Raw genomic sequence first — 14,832 nt, 5'->3', positions numbered from 1 at the left:
AGCATCAAGGACGGATGGGTGAAGGCTTTGCAGCAGAAGTGAGTCTAGGCCTGAAGGTGCTTCCTGACTAAATAAGAGGGAAGAGATGGAGGGAGAGTATGGACAGAGGGCGCATCATGTCAAAGACTAGGAGGGGAGAATGGAGTCTGTGATAGAGTAAGCACAAAGCAAAAGGCGAGGAGAGGAAAACGAGGCCAGCGAGGCCGGAGCCTGCCTTCCCGGGCGCCAGAGCCTCTCAACTCGTCCTGGTAGGTGCGCGCAGGTGAAAAGGGGTGGGCTGTTACCACTGTGCCAGAGGGCATCGCCCGGGGTCCCTTCTAACCGTTCAGAGACACACTCAGCTCTGACGGAGCTCGGCCTAGACTCTCAGTTTTAAGTAAGAGCAGTTAATAAGAAGTTAGCAAACAGGAGGAGGAAGTGGGCTTATCAGGGAGGATTCAAGCTGACCATTTAGCAGATCACCCACGGCAGAGCAATCAAGGAGATTAGTGTGGTTTTAAAAAAGAATTTATTTTGAAGTAATTGAGAACTCATAGGAAAGTTGCCAGAATAGTGCGAAGAACTCTGGTATTCTCTTCACCCCACTCACAGGTTGTCAAGATGGTTGCGTTCACTCCATCCTGGTGTGCACACACGCACACTTTCCCTCCCCTGCGCACTCCACAGAGTGTTCCTCGAGACCTGAGCACCTGTCAGCAGAATGAGCCACAGCTCTCCAGGCAGGGTGTAAGCCTCGGTGCAGCACTTCCCTCCAGCCCACAGACCCATCCGATTGTGCTTATGCTTAGGCCCAGGTGTAGCTTTTCCCTTTCTGGTTCAAGGTCCTGTAAGGAAGATGTGTTGTATGTCATTGTCACGTCTCTTCAGCCTTTTTCCTTCAGTCTTTCTCTGTCTTTCACGTTCAGGGAAGTTTGAGTACAGCCTTGTATCCTCTGCGGAACATTTGGCCAGGTCTGGAGACATTTTTGGTGGTTACACTGTATTAGCGGTCCCAAGACCACACCAGGTTCAGTGATTCCCTAGGGGGACTGCTCCAGGGTGTGGTATATTGTAGTGAAAGGATACAAAGGACAGGCGAGTGGGGTGATGTGCAGAGGAAACCAGGTGAGTGACTTGACTCATGAATTCCTCTAGCGGTGTGTTGTGACACGTGTGACGTATCGTCTACCAGGGACTCTCATTAGAGACTCAGAGCCCAAAGACTGCTAGGGGCTGGTCACGTGGGCACCCCCTGTCTAGCATGTACCAAAACTCCAGACTCCCAGAAGGAAAGCAGGTTTCAGCATCGGCTACACTGCACAGTTGAGGTACAGGGCGCCACTCTTGTCAGTTTGGGGAATGGTGGGAACCCTCCAGAAATCCAAGTTCCCAGACGCCAGCGAAGGGCCCACGTCTCGAGCAGGCCTTTCTAAGGACAGCAGTCTGAGGCCACCCTGTGAACTCTTGTCTGTACCACCCCTTGGGGATGAGGCAGTGCTCTGGACACATCGTGAGTAGAAGCTAGGGAAGCTGGCAGGCCTGTCCGTGCAAAGGGAGTCCCACAGCTAAGAATCTCCCATCTCCAAATGTTAGTATAATTTGAGGTCGACTCAGGCAATTTAGTTATTCCATTATCATCTGTATATTTCCTTGTTCGCTCTGTGTCTATGTATTGTACTTAGTGGTTTAGTAAAACCGCTTTCCTAACTATACTGCCGTCTCCTCTCTCCACTTCTCAGCCCCCAGGCCCACTGCGTGCTCCGTGCCAAGGCCCCCTCTCCTCACCCTGTGCGCTTAGCCACCATGTTGATCCCGCTTCCCCGAGAAGGGGAGGGGAGACGGGAAGCACAGAGCGCACTGCCTCTCTTTTCCTCAGCGCTCCGTGCTCACGGTGACGTTCAGGAGGCTGTTGTATGGCTGAAATGCAGTGTGCTACGGCGGGGGGCGGGGGTATGGGGAGCGCGTCTGAGTGGCATGGAGGGCGGGGCGAGGGCTGCTCTGGGGGCTGTGTTAGGGAACACGTGAGCGGGTGAGCGTGATAGAGCTTGAAGAGCTTGGCCCGAAGGCAGAGAAAAACAGAAGGTGGGAGTTAGGACAGCAGAAAGGAGAACTCGGGAGAAATCTGAGCTTTCCAGTAGATGTTATAATAGAAGTTCCAGAAGGAGAGGACAAGACTGCAGGGAGAGAAGCTGTAATCAACAGACGCCAGGCCACCTTCCCCTTGCCTGGAGAGGAAGAACAACACCCTGGACCCTGCGTCCTTCCTTAGAGGCTGGACAGCAGTAGGGAGGGCACATGGTGTGTGTACTCGTAAGTGAACTACTGCCTTCCACCTAGACACAGCCCACTCAGCATTCACAGTTCTGAGATCCATTAGAGACCTTGATTGCAATCAACCTAAGTGACCTTTGAATCAGATTGGAGAAAAACCAAAGAATGTTTTATTAGGGCACTGCAGTAACAGACCAGATTCAAGCTGCCACTCAGCCAGGCCATAGGAAAAGTTAGGGACTGGAGTGCTGTAGGAAACTAAGAAGTTGTCCTCACTCAGTTTGTGTTTTATTTTCCTGTGTAATGCTATGTTTTGTGGTTTTAAGTCTTTAAAATCAGAATTATACATGAGCATAGTTTAGAGAGACAGCTAGATGTACAGAATTTGTTAGCCCCCAGCCAGTCTGTCCCCGTTCCCTAGAGATACCACTTTCGTTTGCACTCTGTGTGTTTCTTCTGGCTAAATAATAGATGTATATTGCTGCTGCTTGTTTTTCAGTTTTAGGCATATTGTTTGATTTCTGACTTTGGAAGGTGAGGACTGAGCTGTCTTTCTGCCCTGTACCCCAGCACTCCTGAGCATTCCCTCCTGCCCCCCGCCCCCCCCAAAAAAAAGTCCTCTCAGTGTAGCTGTGAATTTCCCTTAGGTCACTATTCGGAGTTGACATCATTATGACCATTTGTTTTTCAGAGCCAAACTACGGAGTAACTTAGGATGATTTTTCCTTACCTGTGTGTTTTCTTGTTTCCCCGATTAATGACTATTTCCTTAATTCAGTGTTTTCATCTTGAAAATGCTAATGAGTGTTCACTATGTGTCAGAGACTGTTAAACACTTTATATGGCTCATTCTGTTTAACCCTGATAGCAAGCCAGTTAGGTAACCCCCTACCCCCGAGACACACACCCAAACCAGTTTCAGTCTCCTTATCTATAACATTGGAAATAGTACTGAGGCAGGGGTAAGTTAAGTCAGTTTGCCCAAGGCACCCTTCCAGGAAGTGGTGGAACAGGAATTTGAATCCAGCTGTGTCTTACCCCTAGAGCCTGAGGTTTCTGGAACGTCTCTGGCACAGTTCTTGACATTACAGAATGGCATCTGGAAGCAAGGCTGGGAAGATGAGATTGACTAGCAGAGAACTCGAAAGAGAATGGGAAAAGAAGGAGGTTATTTAAAAAAGAATCCATTTAGGGCTTCCCTGGTGGCACAGTGGTTGAGAGTCGGCCTGCACGGACCGGGTTCGTGCCCCGGTCCGGGAAGATCCCACAGGCCGCGGAGCCGCTGGGCCCATGAGCCATGGCCTCTGAGCCTGCGCGTCCGGAGCCTGTGCTCCGCAACGGGAGAGGCCACAACAGTGAGAGGCCCGCGTACTGCAACAAAAAATAATAATAATAATCCATTTAAATGCGTGATGACGCTACGTGGCGCTTGCAGTTCTCTGCCAGTTAGGTAGAAATATCATCCTAATGCCTTCATTCCACCAGATAATTCTGTCGTTTTGTTCTTAAGGGAAAAAAATCCCCTTCTGGGCCTTTAGAGCTGCTCCAGTCTGGTGTGCAGCTGCCTTCCTGGATTCTCTTTACCTCTGTTCTGCGCCCACCTCGTCCTTTCTCAGTTTACTCCAGGATTTGGGTGGAGTGTGTCCACATCCTTTGGCACCTCCCTGAGCAAGGGTGTCTGGGAAGTGAGTTTGTGGAGACTCCAGGTTTGAGAATGTCTGTTTTGCCATCATGACTGGCTGATAGCTTGTGCAGAATTTTACCTTGGAATTCATTTTCCCTCAAAATTTTGAAGGCTTGCTTTCTAGGTCTCTAGATGATAGTTGAAGTCTAAAGCCATTCTGATTCCAGGTTCTTTGTACATGACTTGTTTCATTTTGATTTTTTTCTGTCATGATTCTCATAGGATCTTTGTTTTGTCTCTGATGCTCTGAAATTTTGTGTTTATGTTTCATGGTTTGAATCCAGTTTGTATCGCTGTGCTGGGCCCTTTCAATTTAGAAACTTCTGGCTTCAGTTCTTGGTTCTTTTTCTTCTTGAATATCAGTATTTCTTCAATGATCTCTCCATTTTTCCATTCTTCTCTTACTGGAACTCTTGTTGGGCTTGTGAGACTTCTTGCACTGACAGTCTGATTTTTATTTTTTCTTCATTCTTTCCTACATCTGTGTTTTGCTTGTTTGTGTTTAAATTTTGGAGGACATTTTTACAGCTTTATCATCAAAGCTTCTGAGTCTTTTATTCTGCTTCCCTGTTTTTAATTTAGTTATAACAGTTTTATTGAAGTGTAATTCACATACCATAAAGTTCATCCTTTTAATATGTACAGTTAGGTGGTTTTTAGCATATTCACAGTTACACAACCTGGTCGCCACTTGTAAAACATGTTTACCCTGCCCCGTGCGGCTGCCAAGAAACTTCTTAAGCATCAGCAGACATCCCCCTTCCCCAGCCTGCAAGTCCCTGGCTATCACTAGGCTACTTTCTGTCTCTCTGGATTTGCTTATTATGGACAATATATATGAATGGAATCATACGGCGTATAGCCTTTTGTGACGGGCTTCTTTCACTGAGCAGGTTTACAAGGTTCATCCACATTGTAGCATGTGCCATTCATTCCAGTTCATTGTCAGATATTCACATTGCATGGCCGTACCACATTTTATTCATTCATTCATCAGGTGATGGTTCATCCATTTATCAGTTGCCATTTAGTTTATTTCCACTTTTTGGCTAGTGTGAATAAATGCTCCTTTAAATAAAAGTGTACAAATGTGGCATGGGCATGTTTTCAGTTCTCCTGGGCATATACCTAGCAATGGAATTGCTAAATCATCTAACTAACTGTTTAGCATTTTGAGGAGTGTCAAATTATTTCCACAGCAGCTGCACATTTCCTGTTCCACCAGCAATGCTGTGAGGGCTCCAGTTGCTCTGCATCCTCACCAGCACTTGTTATTGTCTGGCATTTTGATTTCAGCCATCCTAGTGGGTGTTTCTTTTTAATTTTTAAAAACTTTTTGAAAAACTTCTAAGAACTCTGAGTACTCCTTTTAAAAATAGCTGCTTGTTCTTGTTTTATGAGAATAACATCATTTATCTCAAGTCATGTTAATTAGTACCTTTAAAGGTTTCTCAGTTTTTGTCTACTGCAAGTTGCTTTGGTTCATTCTGTTTTGGTCTCTCTTTCATATTACAGGTTTCTGTCTGATGTTTGGACATCTTTGATTGATTGTTCATATGAAGAGCGGTAGCTAATAGAGCGGTGGCTGGCAATGCTGAGTGTTGTGGGCTTTTGGACCCTGAGCTTAATTGCAGTAGGTCTGGGTGGGCCACTTCTTGACTGAAGAATATCTCATGTTGCTACTTTAGATCTTGTCTCCAGGCTGGTTAGATTTCCTTAGAGAAAGGGCTTCTAGTCTCCTGCCTGGAGGGCGAAAGGATTGGCTGCCACTGTCTGGGAGCTTAATGGGGAGAAGCAGGCTGTCAGTATCAGTGCAGTTGCTTAAATGTACCTGGTCCCTCTGTTTTTGGTGCATTCCACCTGCCCCAAGTGTTCACAGTGTTCTAGACAGAGGCTTCTTCAAAAAGCAGACCTCCTCCTGCTGGCTGGGGGTGGGGCAGTTTCCTGGTAGCAGAGCAGAGTGGGGATTTGAGGGTTCATGCTTACCAGGAAGCTTGCAACTAGTTATCTTCTTAGTGACCCCCGCCCAACCTTCCTCAGGACCCTAGCCCCTCCGTGCTTGTTGAAGTTTTGTAGTGTAAACTGAGAATTGAGTGGTTTGTCCCCCCTCGCCCTGCCTGCCTCTCCTGGGTCTGCTAAATCAGTATTCTCAAGTCAGCTTTCCTGTGTTCATTTGTCTTTTATCCGCTTCTCATCCTTGTGGGTTTGGCCTTTTGGGAAAAGAAATCCCTTGACTTCAGTTTTAGCTGGTTTTAGGGAGGGAGTAAAAGCAGATGCATTATTTACCCTCTCTGCCTAGAAATCTGCCGTGTAGAATTTATTTTTTACATAATGAAAGTTTTTTTTTAAATGTGGAAAGCCAGATACACTAAAGTTATTGAATAGTCCATTCATTGCCCTTTGATTTATAATGTTCAGAGTCTCTACTGTACCCAAGAATCAATTCTAGAATAAAGATAGAAATAGGAAGAAAGGGCATAAAAGTACTAGAAAAACATGTGGAAGACTCCTTATGATTTAGCAGCTTAGGTGGGGTAGAGCCTTCTAAATATATTAGGAAACCAAAATTTAAGAAAAATGACAGATTCAACTATGTGAATATTTGAAACTACTGTATTCATATATAGTTGTATATTAATGATCAATTGAGAAACATACACCTGTAAATATTTGTAACTTTTGGACCAGATGTTACTGTTCCTCATATATTGCAGCTCATAAGAAAAGTGCAACCACACCAATGAGCAGATGATATAAGGGGCCGTTTTTCTTACTAAAAGAAAAATGATGAACGACCAGAGGAAGATTTCTCAGTATCACGCATAAAGAAATATAAATGAAAAATATGTCTTCTGAGATTATCAAAGTTCCCAGCTATCACTAATGCAGGGAACCTATTTGGACTTTATCCTAGGGGAAACTAGAAGTGTCTCCCAGAGAACTGGGCAAGGAAATACATTGCCTGTTGTTAGTAAAGACTGAAAAGGACCTAACTGGCTTTCAGTGGAGAATTGGTGAATTGAGTACATCCAGACGTATTTTAAATATATAGTGACGGTTCTGAAAGAATATATACAAAAAGTAACAGTGATTTTTGACAGGTGTTGTGATTATGAGATAACATATACTTTTTACTTTATATATTTTAATGTGTAGACTTTTTTATTTTAGTAAATATGTTACATGTATGACGGCAAAGAAAATGCATATATTAGCATGAAGGAAAATAGTTCTGTAATTCTGAAAATTAGTTAGATTACCTAGATAGAAGAAGATGTTTTGGGGATAATTAATGAAAAATAAGTTATTTCTGAAGTTTATCAGTGAAAAAAGGAGGCATTAAAGGAAAAAGTCACTTAAAGAAAAGAAAATCTGTTCAGTTTAAAATTTTAGGAACATTTTGAACAGTGTAACTAATGTTTTTTTTCTGTCAAGTTGATAGCAGTAATTTAGAGCCACATTTGCAGTTTGTCCCTAAAGTGTAACATAGATCCTTATAAAAAGAAGTTTCACTTAATCTTGGCCCCATTTTAATATTCCTATTTGCTTTTCCCATGTTATTTTTATTTTTTTGCTGTTTTTAGTAATTTACGTGTATTTTTGGATTAAGTCCTTTCGGAAATAATGTGAAGTGTAGACTAATGGTCAGTAGTAATCAGTGAACTAAAGTAATGAATATTTATTGAGTTCTCACAGTGAAAAAGCACACACAGTCAGAGCATCAGTACAACTGCCTTGCTGTTAGAGTGACGTCATTCAGGTAAAGAAAGAGATTCAGAGAAATGCAGCATGGGCTCAAGGTCACATAGAATCTCTGTGGGTTTATACTCAACATAAATAATAGATTTACGTATCTCCATGTTTATATAATATAGTGAACAGTATGTTTATATTTTATAATAAATGTTACAGAAAAAATAATAAAGTAGTTTATACTATAAAAGCAAATAGCTAACTGTAGCTTTTTTCTTTCAGAATTTAAATGAATATGTTGAAGCATTAATTACCCTGAAGCAAAAAATTATTAATACAGAGTGAGTATGTTTTCCTCTGTTTGGCCGAACTTCGTGAACCTGACATACAAGCTGGAGCAGATGGTGGTGGTGTTAGACCCCCTCGGGCTGAGAGTGGAACTGGGGTTGCTCACCTGGTGCCTGTGTGGTGTGGGTTATAATGGAACTCCTCAGGGCCTGCCCCAGGCCCTCGGCAGCCAGAGCGCAGAGTCCTAACCACTGGACTCCTGGGGAGTTACCAGTGCTCAGACCTTTACAGCAAGGCTCAGCGGTTAGAACATGACTTTTGCTAAACTGGAATTTTTTTTTAAAGCTGTTTTCTATCTTTAAAGCCTTCTTAGCTTTAGGACTGGACATCAGATTTCTTTGTAGTAAATTTCCTGGTGTGATTGTTTTTTTAATCCTGTGAAAGTTACAAGAATTTGTAGGCAAAGATATTATTTAGATCATAGGAATTTTAACTTAAAAATTCATGTATCAGTGCAGTGCTTTTAAGGAATTTAAGGTGATATGGATATGTGTGTGCATATGTTTAATTAATTAAACATAAATTTGTTGCAGGAAACCTAGGAAGAAAGGTGCCTTGTACATTTGGAAACATGATTTTAACATAGTGTGTTTTCTAGATTGAAAAAGTAACATAACTCTTTTCTTTGTTACAGTAATTTGTTGACAGAATATCAGAAGAAATGTGATGATATCCTTTTACTGGCTTTTTCGTTGGAATTTTTAAGAATGTAAAGGAATGTGAGAAATTTCATAGTTACTCTTTGGAAAGCGGTGCTTACAGGCTCCAAGTAGGAAGTGCCCCTGACAAGCGCAGTTGAGCTGCTGTCTTCTACTCATAACACACGTTTAATGGTCAAGGCTGCTGGCCTCCTTGTTATAGAATGTGTTTTGTTTTTGTCATTGATTTTGATTTTCTTAAGGTTTCGTAAGCTTTTTAAAGAGTAGGTCTTTTTCATTTATACTGAGGACATGACCTGTGCTCTTCAGGTTTAGGAATAATGTGAAGCTGAATATGATGCTATGAGAATATTTTGGGATTTCTATAAGGAGTGCATTGTAGGAATATTCAGAATGTGGGAAAATTAACTTTTGTTAATTAGTTTTGTGACTTGTAGAGAATTAATGAATATATCCCAAATCATAGTGTAAGTTTGTATCCCCAGGACAGTCCTTGGTCTCTGTGTCACTGTTTTGTCCAGTAGCCGTTTGGAGCACCTGCAGGCCTCTGTATTTTCTTGGCAGGGCGGAAGTAGTGGGCACAATCATTCCTCCTACATCTTTTGGTGATACTTACCTGAATTAAGTGTCTCCTGTGACAGTAAACACACCTACGTGTGACCCGCAGCCTTAGCTTCAGTATTGGAGCAAATAACTGCTGTTCAACTCTGGCAGTAACCTGAGGCCTGTTTCAATATTATTTCTGGCATTCCTAAACTTATATGTAATCACCAGTTATTTGTTTGTGTTGGTACCATTGCATCTAATTTGTGTGATTAGAGTAATAAAATCAAGGCACAGCATTTCGATTTATTTTTAGTATCTCAAGTTTTACATTCAAAAAAATAGGTCTTTGAAAATCTCCTCTTGTGCTTTATTGAAATTATCAGTCAGTTTAACTATAAATGTATGTTATTGCAAGAGTAATATCTTTGATTTTGAAAGCTGTACAGAAACAGTTATTATAAACACTTCTAATTAGCTAAATAGGGAAATAGGCAGTTAATTCCAGTATTAGGAAAATATGTGTTCACTGTATCCTTTTTGGAGAAAATGGTATGAACTTTTTGAGGTAATTACAAATGTAAGCTAGCAGGGAAATTATTGATTTACTTTTCTAAAATTTATAAAATTAAAAAAATCAAAATTGTTAGAGTAATTTATTAAAAATTGATAAAACTTTTGGATTATTCTTGAATTTCCCTTCTGCAGTGTGCTAATCTGCTTCAGCCTCAACTATAGGTAAATACAGACTTTTTTAACACATCTGACTTGCTCACAATATGTATTCATTGTACCTCAAGTATGCAGTTGTTTGCTCTACAACCTGAGGTGCCAATGTTGTAGGTTTAATATGGCTTCTTGTGTGACTCGATTCTTTACTCTTTTGTGTAATTCTGACTGTTTTGCTGTTTATTAGTTCCTCTTTGTACAGGGCAGAGAGTATATTTTATTTCATCAGATAGTTTTTGAATTTTTCTTTCTTGCAAAGACTGCAGTAATTTAGGGTGAAACTCCTTAATCTTCAGAAGTTTACATTCTAATAGAGGAGGGTACAGATGTGTTGTGACCAACAGACATTTCTATATTGTGATATGAGAGTAGGATTTGACAGGAGGTGAAACTTAAAGGAATGCCTTTTTGCTGTCTTAGAACATTTTACTGGCAGCATGATGGGAAATGAAGTTACCAAATTGTGCAGACTGTAAAAGTGAAAGGTTTTCCAGATTTTATGTTCTCCCTGTATTTCTTTTCTCATTGCTCGTTAAATACATATATATATATATATATATATTTAATTCATTCAGTATTTATATTCATTAAATATATATGTATATACACACACATATATACGTGGTTTTAGTAAGTACGTAACTCTTATTTGCTGGAGTTGAGCTCTGGACTCTGAGAAAAGAAGGACAGGATGTTTGGGTATTCTGATACATACAGGATTCAAGGTAGTTTTCGTTAGTTGCTTATTGCATTGTCTTTATTCTTGGAATTTAATATTAATCGTATAGTTAATCAAGAATCTTTTTTAATTTAGAGAAGTACATATTTTGACTTATGGTGCATGTTATGATTAATAGGAGTAACTCAGTAAAAAGCTTTATCATATGTTGTAGATGGAACTTTGAATGTTGTTTTTTAAGATTATGATTTTGCCTATATGTATACTGAACACAGATTATTGAAGTTTTAAGGTGAGTTTTGTCTTCAGACAAGATGAAATTGTTTTATCGTCAGTAGATAAAATTGTCACAGTTTTCTTTAACAAGTTTTACAGCTGCAGTTTGCAAGAAGGTAAGCTAGCTACCTGTTTTCCTAGTCTATTTGGGGTAGACACTTATCGGACTAGATTTTTACACAGATTCAACAAAGTGCCACATAGAATTGACCCATTATGTAGACTGTTTCTTTGATGCTTATAATAAAAGAAGATTCACATTTTCCTTACTATTAAATTGTCCAAATTAATTTCTTACCGAGGTCTTAAATTATAGCCTAGTGTTTGATTTTTCAGTAAATTTTACTGATCTTGTGGCCACTGAGATGAAGTTTATTGCTATCAGTTATTGTTTTCTCTGTGAATTGGATAGTTTAAAGTGGTTGTTTATCCTGTATATTTTGATCAATTTAAAGTAGTTTTACTTAGAATTTAGTAATGTTTTATACTCTGATTACATTTATCAATTAGAAGAAGGCAAAATATGGTTGTAAAATGACCACACAGTTGCCTATCATTGAATTGAAATCAGTGGTGATGAACTCAGGATTGAAGAGCCAGATCACCTGGCAGATCATCCAAGTGTTCTTGTTCTCTAGCAGATTGAGAGCCTATTGCGCTTGCTTCTCATATGGTTTTGGATGTACTTTTATTAGAAATAGACTCATGTCAGAAATAAAAAGTGATACATAAATCATTTTGGTACAAATAGAATGCATTTAAAAAGAGAGATTCTTTGTTTTTAGGTAGAAATAAAATTGAAACCAGTAGATACATTTAATAATTCACTGTAGATACTTTTGCATAATAACGTTAATGCATTGTCCATTTTTAGAGAGAATATTACTCTGCATCACCAAGTGGAACAGATGCTTCAAAAAATTTCTCCTCTGCAGAAGTGTCAGGAAGAACTGGGATCTTTAAAAGCAGAGTTAGAAGAGAAAAAGGTACCTAAAGTAATTTTCCTACAGAAGGTTGTCGTCAGTAAATTAAGATCTACTTATTTACTATAATTGGGATAAGGGGACATTTTATGCCTTAACAAAGGAAATAAGTGATAGTCAAGACTCTTAAGTGTATTGCTATACTTAGAGAACATTGAATTAGTTGATTGATGGCTTGGTCCTTAGAGTAATTATTAGTAATTAATGTAATGCTGTATTAGTTGCTTATGCTTTTTGAGAGGTTCAGTAGAGGAACCTTTTTAGCTATGAATTTTTATGACTTTATGTGCCCTGCATTGCTTGCCTTTTCCATTTTTCTTGCTGTAAGTGTAAAGTAACCTGCAAAAGTTCAAACTTAAATTACAGAAATTATGTTTTCCATTTCAAAACCCAGTTACACTAAGTAAGACTACTTTAGATGCTATAAACTTATTTTTAATATAAATTTTGTTTTTTTGGAGCCTTAGAAGAGAATTCATGGCTTTTACAAATTAAACTCTGAAGCCAGTGAAGTTAGGTGGTTAGCATTAGGTAAGTCGTTGCCAAGCCGGAATGATTCCTGGCTCCTCGGTCTGATAGTATTTGTGCCTCCCAGTCTTCACATTGTTTCATTTTAGGATGCCATGCACCTCTAGGTTTACATATTCAAACAGTGCGTCGATTTTCCTGTTTCTATAGGAAGTATTATATATTTAACTATGCGGTGAAAATTAAACAGAAACAATCAAGATGTTGAATTTTATCTACCTCTGACTACAAAGTAATGTCATCAGCCATACCTGAGAGGAAACATGAACATTGGAATCACAGCTGAATAATAAACCTAAATAGTCACTCTTTCACTGTGATGTTCAAAGAATTACTCAGTGTCTGGATCCTCAGACCCCTCATCTGTAAAAGGGGGTCATAAAGCCCATCTCTCAGAGCTTTGGTGACCGAAGAGCTATACACATTATATTGTACTGTGTTATCAGGCTCAGTATGTTTCTTTCCCATTCCATAGTGTCCATAGGGTATACATATTGATTGGTGTTAACATATTTTCCCCAATTATCATTAAGTATAATGTTTTATTTTATATTTTTGCATAGTAGTAATAATAGCTTATATTTATTACCTCTAAAATTTCTTTAGGTTTTGTTGAATTTTAATTGGCTGCAACAAAAATATTAGCTGTTCGATATTATGAAGATCTGGGGTTATTTTAAAATTAGTATATTTTAAGTTTTATAGCTCTGTTTGATTAGACTGTTTTATCATATTACCTCTGTTTAGGATCTGGTTATATCTGTTAAAATGTTCAATGAATTGTACTTTGGTTTCCTGCCTAATCATATGTATTCATTTGGTTAGTTTCATACTATTAAGTGATAATAATTTAGCTTATCAGGGTCAAAATCCTTGTCACTGGTGGTCACTGACTTTCAAATTGTTGAGAGAGATATATATATAATGTATACACACACACACACACACACACACACACACATTTATTTCCTTTTTAGAGTTCTCTGAAGTTATATCAGGATACTCATCAGGAATATGCTCGTGTGAAAGAAGAATGCTTGAAAACTGATGCTCAGTAAGTATTTCTGAAATTAACTGTGGAAATAGTGTTTTCAACTTTGAAAATGTCTAATGCTTAAATCAGTAGTGTTTCTCTTTTCTCTGTCTTTGGGTGTGTTGACCATAATTAACTGGGTGATCTTGAACTAGTCTCACAACCTTGGTTTCCATATCTGTAAAATGGAAATTATACCTATGTTGAAGGATTAATAGGAGTAAATATGCCATCTTATGTTACAGGCCTGCACAAAGAACTCCATAAAAGTTTTTATGTCTATATGCATGCATGCTTGTGTGTCTGTATTTTGTTTTCATAGAGAAAACATGATTACCGTCTCACTTCTTTGTACCATTCCTTTAATAGATATCATCTGGAATGGGTGTCTGTGTTCCATTAATGAAAGGGGCTCTTCCAAAGAAGTCAGTTGATTGTTTTGAAGTTTAATACTATATTCACATTGTTTACAAAACTCGTGAGCTACACATACAGTAGTTTAATGTAGATGCGATGTCACAGTAATTCAGAGACTTTCTCAGAGGGTTTCCTACCTTCACTGCCTCAGAAGTCTATCCTAAAACAAGTGCAGTTTTCTAGCCGCTGCCTCCTGTAAGATGGTAGTATGGCCCTTGACTGCCTGTGCTCCTGAAAGCAACTGCACCTAGTCAGGTGCTGGACTGAGGCCAGGATGCCACCTGGATGCATCAGCTTGGCTCAGAGATGAGCCACACAGGCACGATATGCCGCAAAAATGCAGAATTCTAAAAATCCATCTTACATATATTACACAGTAAACAGCATACTGTTCTTTCTGAAGTTTACCTTCAAAACAGTTGCTGGTATTTTTAATGATTGATGTGTTGTATTTGTTGTGACTAACATTTTCTTTATTATGTAAATCTCAATAATTTAAAAAATCATGTATATCACAAATTGTGAAGTTACTTTTTTTTTTAACCATTTTAATTTATACAATTATATTATCAGGAAGAAGAAATTAGAAGCCAAGGTGAAGAAGCTGGAAGGTAATTGGCACTCTTGTTGTCCAGCTAATGGAAGTCATTGTCTTTGTATGAATGATTGGTAACTGTACAAGGCTGTAGTACTTGGTCAAGTAGTTGAGTCCTGGTTTTTGATGGTGCATCCCTGGATGAGTGTATTAAGGGTACTGTTAGGAAGAAGGTTGAATACTGTACTTCTCTCAGTTACTGGATAGACATGGAAATGGAATGTGGCATATCCTTGAAGTGTTCACTCAAAATAATAACAGCCCATACTTTTACTGTAAAAAGCAGCGATCAAGAAAAGGACTTAAATTTTGAAAGTTGAATCTCATGGGGCCCTCTCATTTTTGCCTAATGAAATAAATGGTTAGTAGAAAAGGGTACTACTTTTAGTACTGAGAAAATTAATGTGTTTGGATG

General features: G+C 39.2%; 1 protein-coding gene across 4 annotated transcripts in view; it reads left to right on the top strand.

The window, feature by feature from the left end:
- The window catches only part of ICE1 (interactor of little elongation complex ELL subunit 1), a 60,355-nt gene that overhangs the window by 5,297 nt on the left and 40,226 nt on the right, over nucleotides 1-14,832 (top strand). For all 4 annotated transcript variants that reach the window (XR_003004111.1, XM_024752506.1, XM_024752505.1 and 1 more), the window contains exons 2-7: nucleotides 7,910-7,968; nucleotides 8,610-8,644; nucleotides 10,959-10,977; nucleotides 11,736-11,847; nucleotides 13,350-13,426; nucleotides 14,396-14,433. Coding sequence is in view for 3 of the 4 variants with exons in the window: in XM_024752506.1 (XP_024608274.1) it covers nucleotides 7,910-7,968; nucleotides 8,610-8,644; nucleotides 10,959-10,977; nucleotides 11,736-11,847; nucleotides 13,350-13,426; nucleotides 14,396-14,433 (340 nt within the window). In the remaining variant the exon portion in view is untranslated. The remainder of the gene's footprint in view (nucleotides 1-7,909; nucleotides 7,969-8,609; nucleotides 8,645-10,958; nucleotides 10,978-11,735; nucleotides 11,848-13,349; nucleotides 13,427-14,395; nucleotides 14,434-14,832) is intronic.

The sequence above is a fragment of the Neophocaena asiaeorientalis genome, unplaced genomic scaffold (genome assembly GCF_003031525.2).
Source record: "Neophocaena asiaeorientalis asiaeorientalis breed wild unplaced genomic scaffold, Neophocaena_asiaeorientalis_V1.1 scaffold52, whole genome shotgun sequence".
Lineage (NCBI taxonomy): Eukaryota > Metazoa > Chordata > Mammalia > Artiodactyla > Phocoenidae > Neophocaena > Neophocaena asiaeorientalis.
Note: the sequence above shows the minus strand (reverse complement) of the source record. Positions and strands in the feature narration are given on the sequence as shown.